Genomic DNA, 25,264 nt, shown 5'->3' on the forward strand with positions numbered 1-25,264 from the left:
TTGTAGCTGTATTTCGCACCAGGAAACTGATTTAGGACTTTGGCTGGAGGCTACCTAAACTGTATGCGATCATTGCCATCGCTTCTGTTCAGCAATCTTTGGGACCTTGTAAATGAAAAAAAAAAAAAAAAGTAAAGTGAAAGAAAAAAGAAAGGGAAAATATATTTTGATGTAGTGAAAATGCTATTGTTCTTGTACACGGGCTCTCGTGATTTACAAACCTGTAAGATATTTTTTTTAATCGTTCATTCGGGAAGTTGTTCTCCAAAACAGAGCTAAATTTATTACTATATTACTTACTAATTCATTATTGAGTTTTAATCTACGGAAGAAATTGTTTTAGTTTGTGAGTTGAGGGGTTTTGTGCTTTGGGTGTGAGGGCCAAAGCTCAGAGGAGACAGGCTGTTTTGTTAAGCAAGACATTTTCCCCTGTTACTTCCCCTCCAGCAATGGGGAGGTCTGGTTTTGCGTATGTAGTTGCAAATAACCCGAGAGCCTTTGATTAATGAAGCTATGGGCAATTCAGAGAGGACGTTAGTAAAGAAAAAGCTGTATTTACTTTCTTTTCCTTTCCTAAAAGGAGATTTGAATAAAATTGCAGTATCTATGACAGGCTTCTAAGGAGTTCCAACGTTTCAAAAGAGAAAAGTAATAAACACCTTGGATTTTCTTGTAACATGGTATTTAATGTTTGGAAACATTAGTGTAGTATAGCAGTGTCATTCTGACCTTACAGTAGAATTACTAAAGCTTGACTTTGGCATGGACCAACTGGAATAAAACACTATAACCTCAAACAGTAACTAATCTTGTTACACTGAAGAGGGAGCTTTCTTGAGCTTTTTGATGCAGAGAGATTGTCCTTCTTTAGGCAGTGTTTGCTTTGTCTTCTAATGCATTTCTTTGCATTGAGGGCTGTGTAATTACTGCTATGTAATTTATCTGTTCAGGTTTGGGCTTGATGATCTGAACTTCAATCTGTATTTGTAACACCTATTAAGCCTTTAATTTTCATGTACAGAATTGAGGGGAAATACGAGAAAACAAGAAGCAGTGAAAAGACCAAGTTAGTACTATAATCATCCGTATCCAAAATAGAATGATTTCATCTCAGTTTTCTGGAAGAGTCTTTAAATTGGAGGGTCATCATCTTAAATTGAGGGTAGTCTACTTTATCCTTGCTGTATGATGTATTTTTTTTTTTTTAATGAAAAATTGAGTGGGTTTGTGTTAGCAAGTTGGATTTGTATCCAAAGCTGTCCTGTGTACCTCTTTTACTTCATGTAAATATGAGATAGCTAAATATAAGTCATCTTTCCATTGAATGCAGGAGAAGAGGGGAAACATAAGCTGTTGTATACTCGCTGAGAGACAGGAGGATGTATTGAGGTAGAGAGTTGGGAGCACCTCATGCACATTAGGAGTTTCATTATCAATATTCTATTAGTGTTTGTGAAAAAGAGGCAAAACGACGTAGCTTTCCTTCTCTACATCAAGGGAACAGAAAGCACTGGGAAGTCCTACAAGGCTCCTGTGCCTTGTCCCCATAACCTTATAAATCTGTTCTTAGAATAACAGAGCTGCCTTAGGTTTAAGGCAGTCCTGGTTATTTTGTCTTATCGTAGCATCCTACAAAATCAAGAGAGCATTGTTAATAAGATTACAAAGTAGGTGGAAATATCTTTAAATGATCTCCATTTGAAAGCAAAGACTGTGTTTAAAGCAAGCTGTATTCGATTTCAATTTGTAGACAGAAATGGGAGTCATAGATCTTGTGAAACTCTATTCATTTGTGTGCCTTCTATTTGAGACTGGCACAACTGTTTTCCTATTCCATAGGGGATTTAAAATCCCAGATAATTTTAAATTTGCCTAGTAAGACCTCATCCGCTTCACTTTCCTATCGGGGCAAGAACATACACGAGGTGGCTGATGGAAGCCTTTGGTTTGTGTGTTTGACACCTTTGGAAGACTCTGTCCACATACATCCCTGTAGTGCATCTTTCATTTTAACTTCCTCTAAAATGCTCTGGGTACAGGAAACTTGCTCTCTAGTACTGGAATTAGAACGTGCCTTTCCTGAAAACAGATAGGCATGTTTAACGCAGTCTAACTTACAAGAATTAATGCAGTAGTTGTTTTTATATACGGTCAAGTTGATTTCTTTATGGAAGCCTTCATACCAAATAGTGTTTGATGTATGGGAAACTTTGACACTACTTTTTCCTGTATTTGAAAAATGTAGTGATAAAGCAGCCTCGTTGTCAAAATGTCAGATTTTCACTTTGACATTTAAAGAAGAGTTTCCATTTTCCGATTTGTTCTTGCATAGCTTTTCTTGATATTGGGCTTCAGAAAGAAGACACAAAAAGTCATTAGTAGAGCTGTAAGGCTTCATTTCTGTATCAAAAGTGCAGTTGAAGATTTCTGGAATTTATAGCAGTGTCCTTTAAAGAGTGCTATTGATGGAGATGCTGCTTCTGAAGTACTGATTATCCCATATGGATCTTGGCCTTTGAACATTTGCTTGGAAACTGGAAGCGTAGGTGGAGGGGGAGAAGAAGGGATGGGAGGCTGCAGACTAATAATGTGCAGAAAAGTTTGGGTTTTTTTTTTTTTATGTAACAAAAGAAACTTCAGTCTGCTGAATTCCTTTTTAATACAGAAGCAAAGATAAGGTAATTCAAAATTATAAAAATAATAATAAATAACATAAAGCTAAATGAATGTCTGATCTGGACATTCCAACTGTCAACAAGTTATGTGTTTATCTCTGTATTGGGTGAATTAATTACTTAATTTACATCGTTCATGTTTTTTCTTAAGAATTCTCCTGAAAAGTTAATTACTTCTTTCTTAATACAATTTTTTGTTTGTTTTAAAAAAGACACTGTAAACTTTGGATATTTATTAACTGTATGCATTAATATGCAATATAATTCAGAGCCTTAGTATTAGAAAATTAATAACTTGTTAAAAAGAAAAGGATCATTTTTTTTAAGTGCATATGTGTGAAGCCAGATGGAATTGCAATTCTTTTAAAATGCACAAGAAAAATCATTATTTTAAGTATATTGTTCAACATTTTAGCCAATGTTTATTTAAACTTTACCTCTAAATAAAAATAGATTTTGATAAGCTTGCTTGTTTCTACTGCACCTAACACAAAATGCTTGATTAGTAAATTGAATTTCTGGTTACCTTGTCATTGAAGATTTTTAGAACTAGGGGAGCTGTTCTATAAAACTTTGTTTTATATTTGCAGGAACTAAAACATATTTCCATCTCAGCTGAAACTGATTTCTTAATTTTTTATGTAAGTCACTAAACTTAACAAATTATTTCAAAAATGTTTTTTCTACCTCTTTCAGAAATGACTATTATTTCTCAGTATTTAAACAAGCTCTTGCCCTAGATATTTATACTGGGAGTTCTCTTGGCTCATTTGTTTTACTTCCTTAAATTTATCAGCCCCAAACTTGTTTTGCTTGAACCTTTCGGCTGTTTAATGGAAGTTGTCTTAATAGATTATAGTGATGTTAGATTTTTCAGCTCTGGAGTGCCTTGTTTCAATTTGAATTATAATAGGTTTATTTTTAATGAGGAAAAACATAGTTTTAACAATCAGATTGAAATGAAAATATTTTTATTAAAAACATACTGTACTTCGGTTCTTTGTGATGGCTTCTATAATCTTTTTTTAACTGTAAAGTAAGTAGTGCTGTTTAAAGCATTTTACTCTAAAAGGAAGATATACAAATTGAGATGCATTAAAATTTGTATGAAAAAAATTTACAAGTAGCTGCTTTGTTGTTTTTTTTTAATTCAGAGAAGAATGGCCAGTAATGTCAAGAAATTTCAGTTACTGGGTTATTTGTAAGACCAATGAGAGATCCTTTCTTTTATTACGTTTTGCTGTAAATGCATTTTCATACAGTTATTCATACTGTGTTTAAAACCTGTGCTTTGGCAGCCTGCGTAAGAGTTGTGGCAGCATGGGTAAGATGTAAGGCAGAAGCTGTGAACGAACCATCTCAGAATTTTCTCCCTTTTTCCTCCTCTTTCCAATACTTTCCTTTTTATATATTAGTCAGTTTGATACCAGATAGCTACAAATTTCATTGCTGAAGTTGAGCATCGTGCTGAAAAGTGTTGCCATCAAGTGCAAACTGGGAAGTTGGGGAAGGATGTTAACACGTGGAAGGAGGAAGGCACTCAACCCATCAAACCACAACCTCAGCGCAGAAGCCGGGAGCCGAGGAACACTGCGGTGCTCCTGCTGACCCGTCAAAACCAGCCCCGTGTTATATTCATCTTGCTAAAATCATGGGAGCTGGAAGGGAGCCAGGAGGTGGGAAGGCAGGGATCCTCACTAGCCCTGCCTGCCTTTCCAAGTGGGCAGAGCATCAGGTTTCTCTTTCTGGAGGATTTAGAAAGTAAAAACTTCTACAAAATTTAGTTTAGAGAGATAAAAATGAATTATACCATTTTTCACTTGCCTTTGTTTTTGACTGTATGTGAGTGTGCTTCTAATTCAGCTCTAGTATCAGGTTCTGTGTTTTGCCTAGGTGATACAGCATAGTTTAGTTTTTTAATTGAGGAAAACCTTGTCTTATTTGTAAATAGAGTATGAAAGTAAGTAGCTGGTAGTATTTGATTTATATCAATTCAGGATATCTTGTTTGATGACCCTCATCATAGTTGAGTTAATTTTTTGCTGATTTACAGTTTTGTAGTAACTGATGAAAAACTAATTTCAAACGTAAAAGGTTGAATACAAGATATAAAAATCCGTTCTAACTTGTTATGAAAAATAATGTGTAAGATATAGAAATATAGCAATAAAGGAAAACGTATAAAAACTTGATTTTTCTGATTGCCGCAAGGAGAGGGAAGATAACAACCTTACTCAGCAGCATTTGTTATTACATTTCCAGTTGTATATTTAGACTTAAAGCTAGCTAGCTCAAAAGTGGTGCAGGATATTTGAAGGACGCCATTTAGTAGAAATCTGTTCCCTTAAAGAGGAAGTAGTTTCCAAGAACTCGGTTGTATGGAGGCACATTCGTTGTTAGTTTTGCAGTGGTTTACATAGTTTCAAGGTCACTTACTTGGGAGAGGGGAGGGAATCCTTCCTTAATTACTCTCAGTGTTTTAATAATATGTTGTTGGAGGTTTCTTAAGCAGTTGTATCTCACATATTTAGTGGTATGGTCTCTTTCATTGAGTTCTGGATTGAGGAATTCTGTTTTGTAAATTGTTTAGTGTTGCCTTTATGATTTTTTCAAAGCAATACAGCTTTCTTGTATTGCATCTTTTTTTTTTTTTTTTTTTTTTTTTTTTGTTCTGTGAATTTGATTTGATAAGCTACAGGAAATATTCTTGTTCATGATTTATGTATTAAAATCAAAGAAGATCTTAGAAGAGATAGGTTAGGAGAATTCAGATTATGCTAGTTTCACTTGCCAAGTATTTTTCAGAAATTGGCTTTGGGTACTGACTGACCTTTTTTATATACAGAAAATGGGAGAATGGAAAAGTCAGTAGTCCGAGGTATGAAATAAACTTAAAATTCCTTTGGAAAAGGAATGCAGCTGTATTTAGTGTAAGTTAAGCTATATACGAGATGTAATAAATTTAGGAGCAGTCTTGGGAGGGGGATGCTAGACAACTTGACTGCAAATATCTTCAGTGTTTAGTGCATGTTGTTCTTAAATGGAACTTAATAAAATAAATGTGACTACAAATAAGCCTGCGGAGATGCATTATACAGCTGCGTCAGTGAATCTGTTTTTTCACCTCTGGGGATGAGCAAAAGCAGTTAAAATACAAAATGTGATCACTCATCAGTTTCAGGCAAGGACACCGGCTCACAGGAGCATGAAAAAACTCATCAAATGAATCTTCCTAAAATTAGGAAAAGGTGTGTGTTTTGTAAATAGGCTTTTTCTGCTACACGTAGTATGTAATATAAACCAAAATTAGCAAATTGGATGTAAATCTTGACTAGTGACAAAAAATTCCCTTTCTATACAACCGTTACATATGAACTTGATAGAGTAGGATAAAGTTTTAAAGAGAATTGAACTTATCTATCCTAAGCACCGATTTTCATACAGATTGTCGCTAAGCAGCTGGTTTCAGTGCCTTCAGAAGGAGGAGAGAGAGATCCTTCTTCTGGTTTTAGCAGGAGAAGGCTGGGCAGTTGGGGCATCTGTGCTGTCTGACAGCCAGCCAAGCTTTGGAACGGGAGCATGGCCAGCATGGCAGAAGACATAGGTAAGGGTTGGGGAACTGGCAGTATCACAATTTTGAGCCAAAGGGGAGTGACCAGAAGGAAATTCCACCACTTGGAGGTTTGGGGTTGCGAGGAGCTTAAGGAGCACGAGGTGGGAAGGCGGGAAGTGCTGCAGGGAGAGAGCATTGGAGGTGGGAGCTGGAGGACCTGTGGGTACAGTGGAGAAGCCTGTCACAGGGACAAGCTGGTAAAGAAAGGGTGCAGAGCTGGGCTTTGCACAATGGAAACTTAAGAGACAGGAAGCAAATTCATAGGAAACTGGTCTTCCTTCTTGAAAAACAAGCTATTCTTTAGAGCTGCAATTGAGCAAGGAAAGGAAAAGGGCATGAAGAAATGCGACAGGCACGTTTCTGAGTCTCCCCAGGACTAGCCTTGGGGCTAGAGCGTTTCTTTCACTGCAGAGAGAAGGAGGATTTGCTCTGAATCCCTTCTGTGGAAATGATGCTAACCATTTTTTTTTTTTTTCAGTCTTGGCAATATATCCAGCTAAAAATTCAGCCTACTCGGATCACTTGGCAACTTGTTTGTAAGCATGAAAATGAACTAGTTTAGTGTGGGTCAACTGTAGATTGTGAATAGTGTTATTTCCTACGAAACGCCATAACATGAAACAGGCTTTCTACTACTTTGCTATGCTTTTGCTCCCACTCTTTTCCCCTCTCTTGAAAGCTAATCCATTGCTTTAGGTTTCTCCTTACAAGAACTAATTGTAGGTAAACGGTAACCAATGAGTCAGAATGCAAGAATACAGTTATATTTCACTAGTAGATAAGTTTTCATTAAAACAAAGGCAATAAAAATGCCAAAATTGTGACTGCAGTCACAAGGGCTCTTCCAACTGTTACTCCCAAAATGCTTGAATATTTTGTTTTCCATGAAATTCCTTACCTGAGTTTTTCCATCCAAACATAAGAATAGGGATATCCTTACGAATAGTAGTAAGTGAACATTTCTGTTAGTAGCAAATAATCGCAGTGTCTACTCTCCCAGAGATTACTCGTGTAGGTTGTACTTTACTGGAGTTGTGTTATTTTTTGTCATAGATGCATAAAAGGTTATAATCGTCCTAACTTTACTCTTGCTTAGCTATGACTAGACATCCTACTAAATTATATTTTTAGACTTGTTTCCTAAGGAAATGAAGCTTACAGTAGTCATGCTGTCACAGTCAACTGTCATCGTCCGTCCATCTGTCCACCCGTGATAACTCAGCCAATTCTAAGCAAACTTGACAGACTGGCAGAGAGAAACGAACTAGTTTTCTCCAGCTCCGCACCTGGGAGGGTCATTGCTGGTGTCCCCCACTGGAGGAGAAGCCAGAGCAATCTTGGCTTGGTCCAGGTGGGGCTGAAAGACAGTGGGGTGCTGGGCACTGTGCTTGGCTGGCCAGCCCTACGGAGGTAGCACGGCCAACGCCAGGGGAGATGGAGCGTCCTTTGAGGGTGGTTGGAGACTGCAAGGGGGAGATGGAGGTATAAGAAGGACCTGAGGATGCAAAGGCAGTTGCATGGTAAGGGGGCTTAATTGCAGATCCTGCAGGAGGTGGAGGAGGCAGAGGAGGAATGGTGCAGCAGGAGGTGTAAGGAGAAAAACAGGAACAGATTTCCTTCATTCTGCTCATGGAACAACTTGTTTCCTCTTCTGTCGTAGATGTAGTTATGAATGTTATAACCTCACATTAAAAAAAAAAAAAAACCTGAGTGTTAGCTAATGCTGTGCATGCCCTTCGCTGTGCTTGGTTGCAGATGGGTCTCTGCATGGTTAGTACCTTGGTCAAACCAGCCGGAAACACAATCTTCAGTGCACATCGCTGCTATTGCAAAAGGCTAATCATTACCATGCTAATCAGCCTTTAAAAGTTGGGTTATATTAAATATTCAGCTTGAACTGAAGAGCTCTGACTGCCTTTATTGATTTATTTTTTTTTAAAAGGAAAAAAGTTACGTTTCTAATCCCCCCCCCCCCCTCCCCGTGTTGTTATGGTTTGTGTTGAATGGGGAGTATAGAAAGGAACATTTAAAATGTTAGACACAGCATTGGAAGGTTTGTGGAAAAAGATGCAACTTACAAAACTCCAAGTGAAATAAAGTGCTTGAATGATAACCTTTTGCTAAATGTTTAGTTTCCTTTATCAGACTTCACAGGTTGTTTTTTTTTTTTTTTTTGATAAATTTGTTTCTTTTACCTGTTTGTCAACAATTTTTTCTCTAGATACCTCAGTTTATGGCTTTCTGTTATTACACTACATCCCAATATCTCGCAGTTATCTCTGCTCTGATTTTCATCTAGTTTTCTCCTGGCCAGCTGCTTCATCATCTGATAGGGTTTTTTTTTTATTTTATTAGTTCTACTGTAACTCCGAGAAGTGGTGCTACACATCTCCATTACAAAGCACATCAAAACCTAAGCTTTTAATGTGGAAGGTTCATTCTCAGTGTAGGGCTTTATGTAAAGTGAATGTATTGAAATACAGTTACCCATGTTACCCATGAAGTTATAATCAGTAACTTCCCCCATTTCCTAACAGAACAACCTTTAAGTTGTGTTTATTTATATCACCCTGATTTAATACTCCCTAGTTCTGATGCATCCTTGTCTTTGGTTGAAAATGATCTCTAAACTGATGAAAATTTCCACTCTTGGCAGAGAACAGAGCCTGGCCAGCTTCCGATTAGTGCTTGCTTGGACATACTTTTCCTGCGATTGTTTCCCCTCATACAATAAGCCGCTCTCCCTCGTTTTGCCTGAAAGTGCAGGCACCGGCTCTCGACTGAAATGTTGTACTTAAAATGACATGAGGATGTAAGCAGCTCCAGCAGGAAGCATGGAGCTGCTGGGGAAGGTCAGGAAACACTTTAGGATCATCAGAATTTTCTGCAGTCTTCTGAGACATGAAGACTGTATTAATTAATGGATTTAACCCTTCTAGTTAGCAATCCCTGCGTGGTCCTGTGTCCTGTTTGTCTGTGAAAAAAAACTGTGAAATAAACCAGGTGGTTTTGCACTGGGCAGACAGCTTTGCTGATTATATTCATTGTATATGCATGTACATATATTTAAAAACTGAACACACTTTTCAGCAGTCGAGTGGCCAGATTAAATAGTCCCAAATGGTAAAAAATGAATTTGCATACATCTCCTGTCAGATTACTTGAAGAAGCAAAAGCTAAGTCCTATTTTTTTTTTTTCTATTCAATCTGCCATAATCAGCATGTACTCATTGTGTCTCAAGTGAATCTCTTGCCTGCAAGCAAGATTCTAGGAGCATGGAGATAAGCTGAAAAGCTCCTATTTCTGTGTTGGTTTTTGCTTTCTGTCCCCTGCATGACATTTTGAGTGTTGTTTTGTTTGTGCTATATTGAGGCTTCATCTCTAGTTTTCTCTTCAGAACTTTTTTTATAAGTGAATTTCACAAGCGAGTGGTACTTGTTTGCTTTATCTTTGTTATATATAAGTTTAAGCAGTCCTTGCTGCAGTTCAAAAAGTACACCAAATGTGTTGCACAGTTTTTCTTCCATATTTAAACAGACATTAGTATGGTTCCTCTAATTAAGAAAAAAAAAAGTTACGTATTTAATGTTACTGTTGTTTCTTTAGTACATTGTATTTCATGCTATAATTAAAGCCATGACAGTACATCAGAATTTACAGATTATAGGGGAACGTATGCAAATGGTCTTCCTCACCATCAGGTTTGTGCTTTAACAGTACGTGACAAAAAGCAGATGAAAGAGGTGTGGATTTCAAAAGGGGGCTTGCAGTTGGAAGGAGTTGCAGCTGTAGCTGCCTGGGGACTGACTGAAGAATGGAGAGAGCAAAGTGTAATCTGCAGAGAAATTTAAGCTTTTATTACTGTGCTAGTTTATTTTTGTAGATTTTTCTTTCATGTTTTGCTTGAGCCAGATTAAAGTCATCACTAAAATTAAAAGGTGTGATCATTTGGCTGAATTTTTAAGAAATGTAACAGCAAGCTATGCAAGTGTTCCAGTGATTAGCTGTTCTTGTAGTGAAGAAACCACTGTTTTTAAGTGGGTTAAAGCTCTGGTCCTTCTGGGAAAGGAAGAGAGCCATTATAACACAAATTGGTCCTAATTTAATGGTTCAGCAGCAGGATGTTAAAGATAATCTCTTAAAAGTGTTACTGTTTCCTGACTATGTAGTGTTACAGAAGAGATCTCCATTTAGCAGTGTTGTTAAAGTGAGGAGGAGCGCGCCACCAAATCGAGTGTTTACAGTCTGGGGACAAGCATTCCGAGTGACCACTTTATGTTTCTCTCTTTTACAGGTTTGGGAAAAACCAAGAGAAAGACGAGCGCAAGAGACGCCTCGCCCACTCCTAGTACGGATGCAGAATACCCATCAAATGGCAGCAGCGCCGACAGGATTTACGATCTTAACATTCCAGCCTACGTGAAGTTTGCCTATGTCGCGGAGAGGGAGGATGAACTGTCCCTTGTTAAAGGATCCCGGGTGATAGTCATGGAGAAGTGCAGCGACGGCTGGTGGAGAGGTAGCTACAATGGACAGATTGGCTGGTTTCCTTCGAACTATGTGGTAGAGGAGGTTGAGGAGGCAACTGCAGATTCACCCAGCTTTCTCAGCTTAAGGAAAGGCGCTTCCATGAGTAACGGCCAGGGCACCAAAGTACTCCACGTTGTTCAGACACTGTATCCATTCAGCTCCGTCACAGAAGAAGAGCTCAATTTTGAAAAAGGGGAAACGATGGAAGTCATTGAAAAGCCAGAAAATGACCCAGAGTGGTGGAAATGTAAAAATTCCAGAGGGCAAATTGGTCTGGTTCCTAAAAACTATGTAGTAATCATTAGCGATGGTCCTACCATTAACACTTCCCATCCGCCTCCGATAAGCTACACGGGACCATCTTCTACTGGACGGTTTGCTGGAAGAGAGTGGTATTACGGGAATGTTACCCGACACCAAGCAGAATGTGCCCTGAACGAAAGGGGAGTGGAAGGAGACTTCCTTGTTAGAGACAGTGAATCTTCGGTAAGTGGTACTCAGCCCGGCAGGCTTTGTAATACCTGGTGCTTGGGTTAACAAGCGTGACAGTTAATAGCTTCCCTATCTGCAGTAGAGGGCTTAAAGAAGCAAGCAACACTTCGGTGTTAGCAACCGATAAGCTTACTGCTTGGTGAGAATCAGTATCTTACTGAAGTGCAGTGACATTTACACTAAAATGTAACAGCTGTGGACTGTATTATCCAGGGTTTCTTAATTAGCAGCTAAACATTTCAGGCTTCTATTTGACTTTTCGTGTTTTCCTCCTGTGCAATCCTCTTCAAATTTTCAGTGCTACAAGAGAAATAATTCTTCTGAATTGCAAATTTGGTCATTAATTTGAATTCAAAGCTAATTTCAAATGGGATCTTTGCATTGTTCCATTTTGTTCCGCCTTTAATTGAGTAATAGCTTAAGTTCTTTATTGATTAAAATTCCATTTTAATATGTTTCTACTCTACTTAGATTACTTAGGTTGTAATAAGGTAAAGTTGTTATTGTACGCAGTTGTTAAGATTATGATACACAACAGAGAAGGTCAAGTCAGCAGCTCATACGCGTTGTAAATTGAGCCTTGATGACATCGGGGGATATGAGTAATGCTGTAATTTTGGAAGTTTGAATTGTAATTTTGGAAGTTTGAATTTAAAATTACACCGAAAGACCTTTCATGTATGCTGAGGCCAGAGAATTCATAGTTAAAGCTCTCAAAATTTAATTATCCCTTAACTGTGATTTTTAAAAGGTGACAAATTTTAATAATTTCCTAATACATCTTTCAAAAGCTACAAAAAAAAAATTGAATCTAAATTTGTGATTAGGACTTTGCTGCATTCATTGTTTCAATTGGAGGACCATTCCATGAAGGCAAATTGTTGTTTAGTAGATGTCTCCAAGTTTTTTGTTGCTTCGTGTATAAAAATTCAAAATTGATATATTGGCTCAGTTTTCTAATTTGAGTATACAGAATTACTGAAATAAGTATACCTCATACAGCTACAGACATCAATCTCTATGCTGTATTTATATCAGGTTTCTCTGTGCCCATATTTTGGGTTATGCTGCTTTACAAAGTAGATTGCGAATATAAATGAAAGCAATGTCAGCTGCCTATAGTTTGACCCATAATATGATTTTTAAAAGATTTCTTGACTCTAACATGTCTTCAGAAGGCTGTATTGATTGCATATATCACTTCTGATTAGAATTTATGATATCCTTTATCATAATTGCCTGTAAATTGGGAAAAAAATGTTCCCATATACTATTCTTCGTGTAAATTATTTCAGTAATGAGTCAATAGTATGTGTTGGCATGACTGCGTGCTGGGAAACAAAGATTTAGCTTTAAGTAAGGGGGAGAATTAAGCTTGAGCTCAAATCTGGAAGTAAAGATCCTTTTAGCTCCCAGTAGTTTTTGGAAGCATGTTTCACACTTACATTTGCTGATTCTGTTCTTCCTAAGTTAAAATTTCTGCTACTCAGAAGAGGTCCCAGAATGAAGTCAAAATCTGAGATAATATTGAGGCAGATTAATTAGGTAGCGCACACACTATCCCTTCAGAATAAAACCTCTTTCCTAACAACTCTTTAATAAACTAAAAGGCAATGTTCTAGATGAGCAGAATCCATCTTCTGAATTAACAGAGCCTGCATTTTTAATACAAGGATACTAAAATTTGGGATTGGCTGGCATGTTGGCTCTTGGAGAAGGAGATGAACAAAGGCTTCTAGTGACAGCAGAACAACAGCTGAAATACAAGGAAATTGTTAATTCTGTAGGATTTTCTAAATTCCAAGCAAACATTCCATTCTAATTTTTTTAAAACATTTAGTAGGTGGTTGTTATTATTATTATTAAAGTTAGGACTCTTTGTATTCCCAGACATTTTTACATCACAAGTGAAATTACTGACAAAATACAACTCTCTAATATTCTTGATTTTTTTTTTTTTTATTTTTTTTTTTTTTCCTCTGGATATAGTATTGTCTGATTAAATTTCAGGCATCTTTCCTTGATGAATTTGCTCTGTAGAAAAGATGATAGAGGTCAAACTGCCCTTTCTTTGAAGCTCTGTGTCGTTAAGTTCCTATTTCTGCTCTTAATTAACTATAATCACAAAATGAAGCCAAATGCAAATAAACCAGAGGAGAACAGGAAGAAAAATAGAAATTTAGACAACTGACTGAGAGGCTGGGAGAATCAAGTTTGTTTAGTCAACAGAAGAAAAGATTGAGGTGGGGCATACAGTCTTCTAAGATTTAGAAAGCCAGTAGAGGACTATGATAATAATTAAATTACAGTGGTTCGGCTGTCTCTTCAAGGGAGCATCCTGTCTGACAGGGGCTGGCGGGTATCGTCAATGCAGTGTACCCTTGATGTGTTTGTCCAGCATGTAGAACCTAACTTTCAGATCTGGATGCTGCATTTTGGGTTATCCTGAGACAGCAGCTATCTATTTTCTTCTGCCTTTTGGGAAACTGCGAGAAGGACAGTTAGCAAATTAATACAATACTTAAAATACAAAACTGCGTGGCCATTTCTCAGTGCACGCCATGTCACAGTGACCACTATGCTACGTCTCATTTCTTTGCTCTTAAGAGTCTACCTCATGAGTAAACAAATTTCCTTGAAAGGACACAGTAACCTTTTAATTTCATATGACATCATAACACTAAATGTACTTGTATTCAAAGCAGTTTCAAATTTGCTACCTGTATTGTTGCTGGGGAAATTGTTGCTTGTGAAGCCCAAAAAGATTCATTCTGAATGTGGTCTTCAAGTTGCTTCCAGCATCTAACATTTACTGGAATCCCAGAAAACTTACTCAGTTCAAAAAACTGCAAGGTTTTTGCACACACGTTTAAAAAAAATGTACTGAACTGAGGAACTTACGTTTTTTCTTTTTGTAATCTTGATCTGGTCTTGCAAATCCTGTATTTGGGTTTTTTTTTTTTTTTGAGCAATGAGACCATAGTTAAGCATGTAAATGCCTCCTTTGTCTTAGTACTACTTGAGAGTTTTAGCTTTTAATAGATTTAAAGAAATATTTTACTACATAGAATCATAGAATCGTTAGGGTTGAAAGGAACCTTTAAAGGTCACATCTTGAACTTTAGTCTGCCCTAATCTTTGTATATCATACCATCATATATGAATTATAAAAGCTTTGCGGTTGCTAGTTTGTTTTGTTTGGTTTTTTTTCCAAAGTGCCACGAGTGATACAGTAAGCGAATGGGCATACTTGATAGCATTGCGAAAAAGATCCTAAAATATCTATTTGAAGCTGATTATGTATGGAACAAAGATTTTAGAAATAACTCAAATTGTTGATGGTTGCTGTATTTCGCATGCATGACTACAGAGGCTGTTCACGCTGTGGCTGGAAGTCACCAGGAGTGTCCGCATGATCAGAGCAAAAGATCTTGATTAGAGACCAGACTGAACAGAGCAAAGTTGTTTGCTCGTCTTTCCAGCAGATCAGCTCTTCCCATTACATTGTGTTACGAACGCACCTATTAAAGCTGTGGATGCAGGGGTTATTCCTTTCTAAAAAGGCCCATAGATAAAACTGTGAGTCATCCTACTAATCCCATGCCTGATTTTTTTTACCTGTTTTAGGGTTTTCTATAGCCTTCCATCACCATAGTTACAGAAAGTCATCTGTATAAAAGTTTGCTTAGATTTCTTTGACTTTGCTCTTGTTACTGAGCTATGAAAAGCTCTCCTTGGATAGATGGAAGCTCTGTATTATTCTGTATTCACTTGGTGAGACTGTCATGTTTTTCCATTTCAGATTTTAGTAGGTACAAGATTTTACAATTTTTTTTTCTGGATTTAACTTACCGGATGTTTGTCTCCCAGCTAGATTCCTTTAGCCAAAAATATTCTCCTCAGTTACACTTAGATCTGAGGGATGCTGCTGCCATAGTGGAGAATATCCTGAGATGAACTCTGTCAGGTAGCTAGGAGCCTGATTATCTTCATTAGTTACAAGATGTTATTATTAGAACCATAAACTTATTTGAACCAATTAAGCCGATAGTTTATGTAACAGGCATAGTTGCCTACTGATAATGTTTTTGCCCAACTCTGTTATGCCTAAGTAGTGTCACCTTAGTTTTGGAGATGTAAAAGAGGAGACCGACTGCAACATACCCAGTTAGAAGTGCTGCTTGATTTGTTCTTTCTGTTGCAGGCTGCTCAGTTGATAAAAACTGAAGTTTATTGTCTCATTTAAGTAGCAGTCCTGAACAAATAATGCAGACTTAGTCTGTGCAGTCTCTGTACGGCCACTTCTTACCCTTTCTGAATTGCAGGCTCTTTAGCAGTCAGATTTTGTTCTCTTTGTATAGTACCTAACACAAGACAAACAAGTCTTGGCTGACACTGTTGGCCTGGGTTGGGTGGGTGATCGTCATGCTTTGAAGATCCAAGATTCCGTTGGGGAGAGAAGCAAATTTGGAAGGAAGAGGGAGTTTTTGATCAGATTCACCCTGGGAAATAAATGTTCTTGTTAGTACTGTAGCTGACAGGAAGCAGTAGTAGGTTGTGGCTGGTGACAGCCACACCACACCTCTAGCTTCTGAGCAGATCCTTTGCTGCTGACACCTTTAGACTTCAAACGGAGCTTGTGTCAGGACGTGCAATCCCCTTGCACTCCTCTGCTAGCGGGTGTGAAACTGGTGATCAGATAAATGCCACTGCTTCACAGCCCTACGATTTCTTCCCATGAAGCAGAGATGATGCTGTTTTTCTCGGACCAGTTCTGTTTATTGGCATGAATGAGCTATGCTTTTATTTCTGCTACAATTTCGGGAGCAATTATTCATTAGGAAGTAATAGTTACCTTCTGCCAGTAGTGTCACAGCTATCAAATTATAGTAACCAGTCCTGAATGGAGTTGCAGGGTATAGTATTAAGATGATTCTGAGGATTGTAGGTGCAACTGGATTTGTGTCAGTCCTTTGAGATCGCATTTAGCTTCTGTGCTCTTTGTCCAGCAATAGTGACAGCAGAGGGAGGAGGCAGAGATTGAGAGTTTGTATGCTTTTTGTGGTGCTAATTCTGTAGCATTCAGGGTGCCCCATATAGTCCTGGGGTTTTAATCCTGCAGGTGTTGGATAGAAGCAATGAAATGTGGCAACTGTTAAAAAACTGAAGCATTTGTCATGTTCTTTGACATGCTGTGACTGATGAGTACAGCAGAGAGGAGGAGAAAGTTTATCTAAAAACAGGCTTAGGGGAATATCCTAACGGTTTATTTTAAGTGGAAGAATAGAAATTTTGTTAGAGTGTATTTGAAGATCGATGGAGCCAATTGATGTTTTTAACCTGTGTAATGTTGATTTTGGAGCATACTGAACATTACGTAGAGAGGAAGGGTATTTTTTTATATCCAAATGAGGTGGAAGGGGTAGAAAAATGAATTTTTAACCCTCCCAGATGGTTCTGTCCGGCCTGGCCTTAAAACCTGTAACTTGTTTTTTTTGACTGGTGACTAAGTAGGATGAAGAGTGAGGGAAAACTCAGGTGTGGAAGTGGAAGGAGTTGGGGAGCTCCAGGGCAGGCTCACAGATGGGAGCTCAAAGAGTCTAGAGTAGTCTGAAGAATGAGTGGATGAGAATATCTTTCATGGAGGAAGGGCATTGCCAAGTAGAACTGGATTGAAAGGAAAAAGAAAAAGTTACAGGATCAGTAAAAGGTTTTCAGAGGTAGTTATTTTTCCCAACATTGCCATTTATGATAAAATTGTTTTGTTTTATTCTCAAATGGAGATTGTAACGATTGAACATTCTTTCCTGGTTTCGCATGTTTTCCCTTATATCACTTTATAACTTGTCTTCACGGTAAAGTTTTCCATCTTCTTTGAAAAGACAGTGAAGTTCCTGACCAAAGGAGTAAAATTAAAGGAATGTCTTCCTACCTGTTGTTTACCACATGCTGTAGGCACCAGCTAGCCTGTGGTCATCTTAGTTGTAAGCTGGAGTTAAAATAAAGGAATATGAAACAATTCAAAGTACTACTACACCTGGACTGAAGAGCTGCAGACGCGTAACAGCTAATCCTCAGTTTTCTGGTTTAGGAATTGATCTAACTTCAGGTTTAGGTTTTTGCAATTATGATGGTACAGAAATATTCACAGGTTCCCTGACACGAAGCTGTGCTCTGTAATTCTGTTGCGGAATCATCAACTCCTGTATAAATTTCAGGGATTAAGGGTTACTTCTGATCTGCCTTTATTTGGTCTATGTGAGGCTTTTATTCCTGAAAAAGTTAGTGTGCAAACATTGAAACGTAGCAATTAATTTATGAGGGAGAAGGAAGAAAAATTGGCCAGCAGTTGAAACAAAATAGCTTAAACAGTAAATAAAATAAACAGACTTGGAGCGAATCCAGCGAGGACAGCAGGGAGCCAATTCAAGCTGCATCGAACCGGCGTACTTTGAAATGGTAATGTTAAGAGCAGTAGTTTATCTAGAGATTTTTTTTTTAAAATAGGTTTTTTTAACCATTTTGCATGTTTGTTAGAGAGGGAAAGAACCAAAATAAAAACAAATGCAAGTCCAGTTGCTTTTGCTGTTTGTTCTTGAATCCTGTGGAAGTTACTGTGCTGAGGCCAGTAAAGGGTTTCAGGATTTTTGCAACAGCTGTTCGAGCTCTTCCATCCCTTTGCACCGGATGATGGCTCTCAAAAGAGTTAGATCGGCCTTTCTGTTTTGTTTTTTTTTTAAATTAAATCAGGTCGTGAAAAGAATGAACTTTGTAACATATTCTGGAGAAAATAAGTGATTATAATGTCTTCTATTTATGCATCAATCTAATTAGCAGCTCCAAGGCTGGGAAAAATGGACAATAGTTCAGGAGAATGTTCATTCATTAAAGTTATAATTAAAATGGCAGGAAAAGTATTTAATGTACTGTGTCGATCACCTCACAAAGATCCAAGTCTGGCCAGTGTCTGGGACACAGGACAGTAGATCAGAGGTCTAAGACCTATTCCAGCCCCTCGCTGTGTGTCATTAGCACATCCTTTCTGGTCTAAAGATAATGATTCTTAGGAGATACAAGGAGCTTTGAAAACTTATAATTTTGACATGCTGAAAATAACTGTGCTCTATCAGAAAACATTAAAACTTTGAGCACAAAGTGGTTCTTTCACTTATTTTTAAACCTTTGTCATAACATCTTTTCCTATTCCTAAAACAAACAAAAAAAATATTAGTTCAGATTATGAGCTTCTTATTTGTAAGTTCTTCTATTTTAAATTAGAACCTTCTGGTTACTTGTTCTCGTTTGGCATAGGCGTCACCCATGGAAGCAGCAGAACTTAGTCAGCAAGACTTGATCTTGGTTTTTGAATCCTAAGCAGCTAGTCCATAAGTTCTTCCCTCAGTGCTGTCCTTGAAGAGACCTTATGGACCTGCATGGTAGCCTGTGTTTAGAACAAAGCAATCAGCACACTGCCCAGAGCCCAGGCCCTGAATTTCTTCTCCATGAGCCCAGGGTCTCAGAGCTTCTGCAGAGATTCGTTTGTGCAGACCTATGCTTTGTTACCGCTTAATGGCTGCTGCTTAGGGTTATGGAGATGCCCATTGCAATGGGTCCTAGACGTATGTGGTTACGGCTGTCACAGGGTTTGTCCACAGTACAGTCAGTCTTGACCACAGTGCAATGTTGGTAAAACCTGGTTAGCTTTAACCCAGTAGGGCAGGGGTTGAAAACAGGTCAGTCTTGGTGTGAGCTCTGTGGCGGCTTGTTTGTGATGCTCCTGAGGCAAGGATTTAATATCAGAGCTAGCTGGCTTAAAATAGTAGTTTTCAAACGTGGAGCTAGGGATAGATGGTACGGCATGAAACATACTTCGGGTGGAGCATTGGAAACACCAAAGATATGCTATTTCATTCCATTTCTTTCCGTCCCTCACCCTCCCCAGTCCTCTCCTCTTGGCAGTCGCAGGGGTGTTGCGTGTATTTTGAGCTGGTGGATTTGGAGCAACTCGATGCCTGAAGCTGCCTTCCTGCCGGAGCCTGCATGGACCCAGCCAAGGCCCAGTGGCACTAGGTCGTAGATGGAAGAAATAATTCTCCTATGGATGTTATGTAAAGTAGTTGTTAAAGAAGCAGTACTTTTGGATCTGGAATGTAGTGGCTTGAGGTAGAAGAGAGTTTAGTCCAGAGGTGTGGGAAGCTAGCTGCTGGCTTGAGCAGTGTGGGAGGGGAAGGGCTGCTGCCCAAAGCTGAGGTGAAGGCCTGGGCAGTTGGGCCACAGCCAGTTCAACAGGCGCAGCAGGAGCTTTGTTTGCTCTGGGCAGGGCAGATGGAGTAGGAAGGAAAAGCAGAGGGCACCGATACTACAATAGGTGAAGGAGAGATGCAAGGGACGAGATTTTGGGACAGGCAGAATGTGAGGGAGAGACCCACATGATTGCAGGAAAAAAAGATAGCGTGCCTGAGAAAATGCTGTCCTTCAGCTTACTTAGGTACGTGCTCAAGTGTCTACCTGATCCCCCAAAACACAGTGGAGAGGACTCTGGGGGCTGTGGTTTCCTGAACCAGAGTCTGGTGGCAGCACTAATGTGGGAGGGCTCCCGCTCCCCTTGCTTGGTCCTCTGCTGCAGCTGCGGTCAGGGTTGTTTGTAAGGCAGTGCTGTGAACCAGATAGTCCCCTGTGGGTTTTGTTTAGCCTGGACGAGTTCAGGTTCATAGTGCTGGCCTGACCAAAAAAGCAGCGTGGTGAGGGGGAGGACCGAGGGACTGCAGGAAGGCTGCATCTGAAGTGTGGCACGTGCCTTGGATGGTTTCTGCCTGAAGCCGTGCCTTCAGCATGCAAAGACCCTGCAGCAGTACCTCCAGAGTTGCATCAGGCGTTACTTATCTCCATTAAGTGCTTGCTATAAACTCCGGTGTGTGCTTTTTATTTTTTATTACTCTGTTTTCCTGCTGGCTGGCGCCACTTGCCTCCAGCCACCTCTCGCCCATACTCCCATCTCTCTGACCAGCCAGCAGCAGTGGATGGCTGGAGATGGAGTTCAGCTGGAAGCAAGGGACAGCGTGTCCTTTCTACCCTCCTACGGTGGCATGTAGTGCAGAAAGCAGAATGGTCTCATCCTGACTGTTTGGATGACAACTGTCTCTTCGTTAAAGCAACCAGTTGCCAAGATGAAGAAATATATCATGTGAAATTGTTCTGTGCTGAGTAACTTAATTAGTGCTTAAATTTTATCCTTATTGGTCGGTGGTTTAATGGTGAGATTCATACTGTGGTTTTGTTCTATAACTTTATCTTTCTTTTACAAAAAAAATGTACTCAATAGGAGACATTATTCCCCATATATGTGATAATGTAGATAGAAGGTGAATATGTTTTTGTCTTTTGCAATGCAAAGCAAGAAAGGCCCTCTAGTGGTCACGGCTCTAAAAAAAAGCCATAAGGGGAATTTTCTTCATCTCAGCCAAGCAGTATTGCAATACTTACTTTCTCCAGGGCTCTCTAGCAAGGAAACCATGCACGAAGAAAGTTTTTTCCCTTCTCCTTGACATTCTCGTGCTTCTAGATTGAGTAACAAAGATAATATTTGCAATTTAGTCATGTAATTGGCAACTTCAGACTGTGCATCTGGGGAGCTTTCATTTAACTGACTTAACTGTGCACGTTAATAATGATGGCAATTATTTATTGAATAATAGACTATTGGGTTTCTTAAGTAGCTAATGCACTGAGCTGTGGAACAAAGACTAGCATAAATTACCATCAACTGTATGACACGGTTTGTTCCTGAAACCACAAAATTATGCCTTCATTTTGTTCACTTTTATGTAATTTTTTTTTTTTCTTTTTGAATTCTTCTCAACAGCCCAGTGACTTCTCAGTATCTCTAAAGGCGTCGGGGAAGAACAAACATTTCAAGGTGCAGCTCGTGGACAATGTCTATTGTATTGGCCAGCGTCGCTTTAATACTATGGATGAGTTGGTGGAACACTACAAAAAGGCTCCAATCTTCACCAGTGAACACGGGGAAAAGCTATATCTTGTGAAAGCACTTCAGTGACGTTGAAGATGGACTTGGCCACCTGGGCCTCTAATAACTTCCAAGCCTTAGGTCCTAAATTCACTTTTATAGAGCAGAGCAATATGTGAGGCAGGCTTAAGGAATAGGCTCTTTCTAAAGTGTTTGCTCTGTCGGTTGCTGTTTGTCCTTCTTTTTTTTGTTTGCCTCTTTTTGTGTTCCAGTTCTGTTAATCTCCGACCATCTCCCTTCAGGTTGAGAGTGTCCCCCGGGTGGCCGTCGCGAGCGCTCACCTTCCCAGCTGAGTTCAAAACTCCCCTCTCCTGTGTACGTTTACATAGTTAGCTCAGATCAAGGAGGGGCGTTTTCAATTCAAACCAGTGTTAATCTGTTCAGATTGCTCACGCAGGCAGAACTCTCCGTTCAGAGACACCGGGCACAGTTTGAATGCACTGAAGCTGCAGCTACTTAAGTGAGAGAGAGTAGACATAACAGTTGTGGCTGTGAGTTCTGTAGCTATATCGCTTACCGAGTAGTATATTCCAAAAACTCCTAGTTCCTAGAAGCACTCTTTACACTGTACTCTGCTATTACATTGCCTCTCTGACTCTTTGTAAAGAGTACACTAATTAAAAGCATTTTGTAATAGTACTTCTTAAACTACTATGGTAAGATTGTAGTAAAAGAAAACTATCTAGTGTATTTTGGTCTGTAATTGCAACAAAGAGAAATTTTATTTGAAAGTTGATTACTAGAGAAAGAATCATTGAATTGTAAAGACTGAATGTTTTGGTAATCTACAACCAAATGTGCCATCAACATAATGCTTTTTCCTCTTGCCCTTCTGCTTGTTTGAATTAAACGATTATGTATTTAATTCTCAAAGTAATATGTATCTGTAGCTGATTGTTGACACTAATACAGAAGATTAATAAAAACTGATCTTGGGATGGAGTGGGGCGGGCTACCAACACTATATATATATTTGCTTTACAGAAAGAAATCTTCGGGTTTTACAGAGGATGGTGTGGTTGGTAGGAAGAGACACACAGAATGTTTATGAAGAAAATGCATTTTTCTCTTTTCTTTACATTTAAACTCCTTTATGGTTTAAATATACAGTCTTTAGATGGCACATTCCTGAGATTGAAGAAGGGATCGTGAGATCTCAAAATCTTGCATACTCAGTTTTTTTGGATATTGTAATAAAAAAGGTATTATGTCATGATGGAGTACTGGATTTATCCTTGGGTGGTAGTCCTGGTGTTGCTTTAGCAAGGTGAAATAGAGTGATGAGTAATGAATTTGTTTGTCTTGGAATTTGTGTGGCCTAAAAAGAAAAGTTCTGCAACTGCAGAGGACAGTTTGATATGAGGCAGTGTCTAATGAGCTCTGTGTTACTTGTTTCTGTGATAAGTAAGTCCATTGATAGCTTTAATGAAAACTGCAAGATGGAGCTGTTTCCTGATACCTTTTTGCTATTAAAACATATTCCTTACCTATTCTGTATTTCAGCTAGTGGTAGTACAGCTACCTCTGCGCGTAACGCCAGTGTGGGTTAAGCAAACACCAGTGCTGTGTAACTTGCTTTGGTGTAAATCACACCACTGCCAGGAGACTGCCCTGGTACATCTGCAAATGAATTGCAGTCTTGCTCAGACCCAGGAGGCAAGTACAACTTTTGAAGTTCTACACACATACTATTTTCCCACCACTTTTGAAATCTTATTCAAAATTTCAATTGTGATCTGAATTGACAACTGTATTTGAATTAACAACTGTATTTTTCTATATGTGCATTAACTAAAAATTGGGCAGTGACACTTCTGCTTGGTCCAGCTTAATGAAGGAAAGCAGTGATTCAGAGCAATCCAGAGTGGTCGTGCGTTATCCTGAAGAGCACCTACCCATGACTATCTTCTAAGAATACAGAAGCTGTCCTTAGGAAGTTGATGAGAAGTACCAGTTGTTTGCAATCTGCCTACAGAAGGACTCTACAGTGAGCTGCTTCTTAAACTTCATAAGTGAATTCCACAGAGAATGTAGATTTTTGCCTTCTAATACCTAGTTCTTCCTTTAGGTGAATCTAAGCATGTACAGAGTATGGCAGTGACGTTAAGAAAGTCAACTGTATGTTGTATGAGCATTTTCAGGTTTGAGTGAAGTGCTTTTCAGTCTCATTGACTCTTTGTAGTATTTGGAAAAATGCTATATGGGAGCGGTTTTCCTTTTCAGTAAACTGATTACTGCAATTACTCTTTCATGCCCCTTGTTCATTTTTCTGAAATGTTCCCTGTGTTTTCCATTCCAGGAGCCTTCATATGCCTCTTGTGATCCTTTTTGTCACTGTTTTTTATAGTCCCTTTTTACAAGCTCTATTAGTTCCTAATCCCTTTCTAGTCTTAGTGGCTTAGAACTAAATCAGATAGACACATAATTGAAGTTTTTACCATATACTTTATAATCTAATGAATTTATCAATTTTTTTTTCTTGTTACCTCATCTCCTGTAAACAGCTTCTGTGTACTGATGTGTGAATTGTTGAAATATCTTATTTTGGAAGTAGTTAGTTAATTTATGACCCAGCAGTGTGAATGATGAGCTCAAAGTTTTTGGGGATTTTTTTGTTGCTGTTGTTTGTTTTGTTTTGGTTTGGTTTTTTGGTTTTGTTTTTTTTTTTTTTTTTAAACAAGCCTTATCATAGTTTTGCCCACATTGTATTTTTGTATTTAATCAACATGCTCTCCATTGAACAGGCTCATTAGTAGTTCTTCAGTTGTTCCTGTCTTTTCTATTGAGATAAGTTTCTGCAAGTTTTGCTGCCTTTTTGACCTCATTTGCTGGACTGGGCCAAAGTGTTAACAATCTTCAGTGCTAACTGATTAATAAAAAAGCAATAGACATGGATTTTATTTTTATTTTCCTATTTTATACATACATTTCTATCATTTACTTAAAGCCTCTTTGTCAAAGCTTGGGACTGGGAGTGTATGGGTCTTTTTAAGATAAGAGGAATTGTGATGACCTGAGTTTCTTCACCTGCAGTTTTTATTAAAGCCTCAAATAATTTCCTATGGAGTAGAAGTGGTGATTTTTTTTTTTTTTTTACTGTATTCAGTCTGGGTTTTTCCGGCATACCTGGTTCATAAGGCTTATTTTTAAGTATTATTCGTGTACTGCTGTTAATATTTTCTTGCCTTACTGGTGTTTACATAAGAATGTGAATGAGCCGTCTGAATCCATAGCAGTTGCTGTACTTTCCATGCAATGGCAGGAATTTGACATCCATGTTTTCACTTTTAGCTCTTCCAGTTATGTGGAAGTTAGTGGTATTACCAAATAGCCTTGCCTTAGTAGGCACAAAAAGACAGTCAAAATCCCGTCACGTCTGAACTTACACATCATAGCCCATCCGTTCTGTAGCACTCCTCTGCTGAGGATGTTTTATTGAAAGAATGCTGTGGTAGCTGTTCTTCACAAGTATCTACAGTGTAGTCCTTGGTCCCAGCTTTTATGGTTGTCCAGTCTTATGAAAATATTTGTGTATGAGACATTTTCCAAGGGGTGGGGAGGCTCGTGTTACGCCAGCCACTCCAGAGTGGTGTATAGCCCCATGCCAACTGGGAGCCGCTGCTCTTTGTGCATGCACTTACGCTGCCATGCTGCTGTTACTAATGGTGGTATTTGGCCAAAAACATTGGAGAGCATCAAGGTTTGCAGGTAAATGCACACAAACTTCTGCACAGAACCCAAGCCAAGCAGCTGCTAGCCAGTTCCAAACTGGAAGAAGCACGAGTCTCAGCCTGAGAGTCTCGCAGAGAAGAACAATGGAGCTGCACAGTGTTCAGCTGACTTGGACCATCTGTCGGCAAAATACTGCACAGATGGATACCAGGTAGCCATGGCTGACCTGATTTAGTATCGAGGGTAGTCATGTA

General features: G+C 38.8%; 1 protein-coding gene across 1 annotated transcript in view; it reads left to right on the forward strand.

Moving 5' to 3' along the window:
• NCK2 (NCK adaptor protein 2) overlaps positions 1-22,551 on the forward strand; it is an 88,355-nt gene extending 65,804 nt beyond the window's left edge. The window contains exons 4-5 of the mRNA XM_086769709.1: positions 10,584-11,305; positions 21,174-22,551. Of these exons, the coding sequence (XP_086625835.1) occupies positions 10,584-11,305; positions 21,174-21,368 (917 nt within the window). The 3' untranslated portion in view covers positions 21,369-22,551. The remainder of the gene's footprint in view (positions 1-10,583; positions 11,306-21,173) is intronic.
• Positions 22,552-25,264: the final 2,713 nt, after the last annotated feature.

The sequence above is a fragment of the Chlamydotis macqueenii genome, chromosome 1 (genome assembly GCF_036417535.1).
Source record: "Chlamydotis macqueenii isolate bChlMac1 chromosome 1, bChlMac1.mat, whole genome shotgun sequence".
In the NCBI taxonomy this organism is placed as follows: Eukaryota; Metazoa; Chordata; class Aves; order Otidiformes; family Otididae; genus Chlamydotis; species Chlamydotis macqueenii.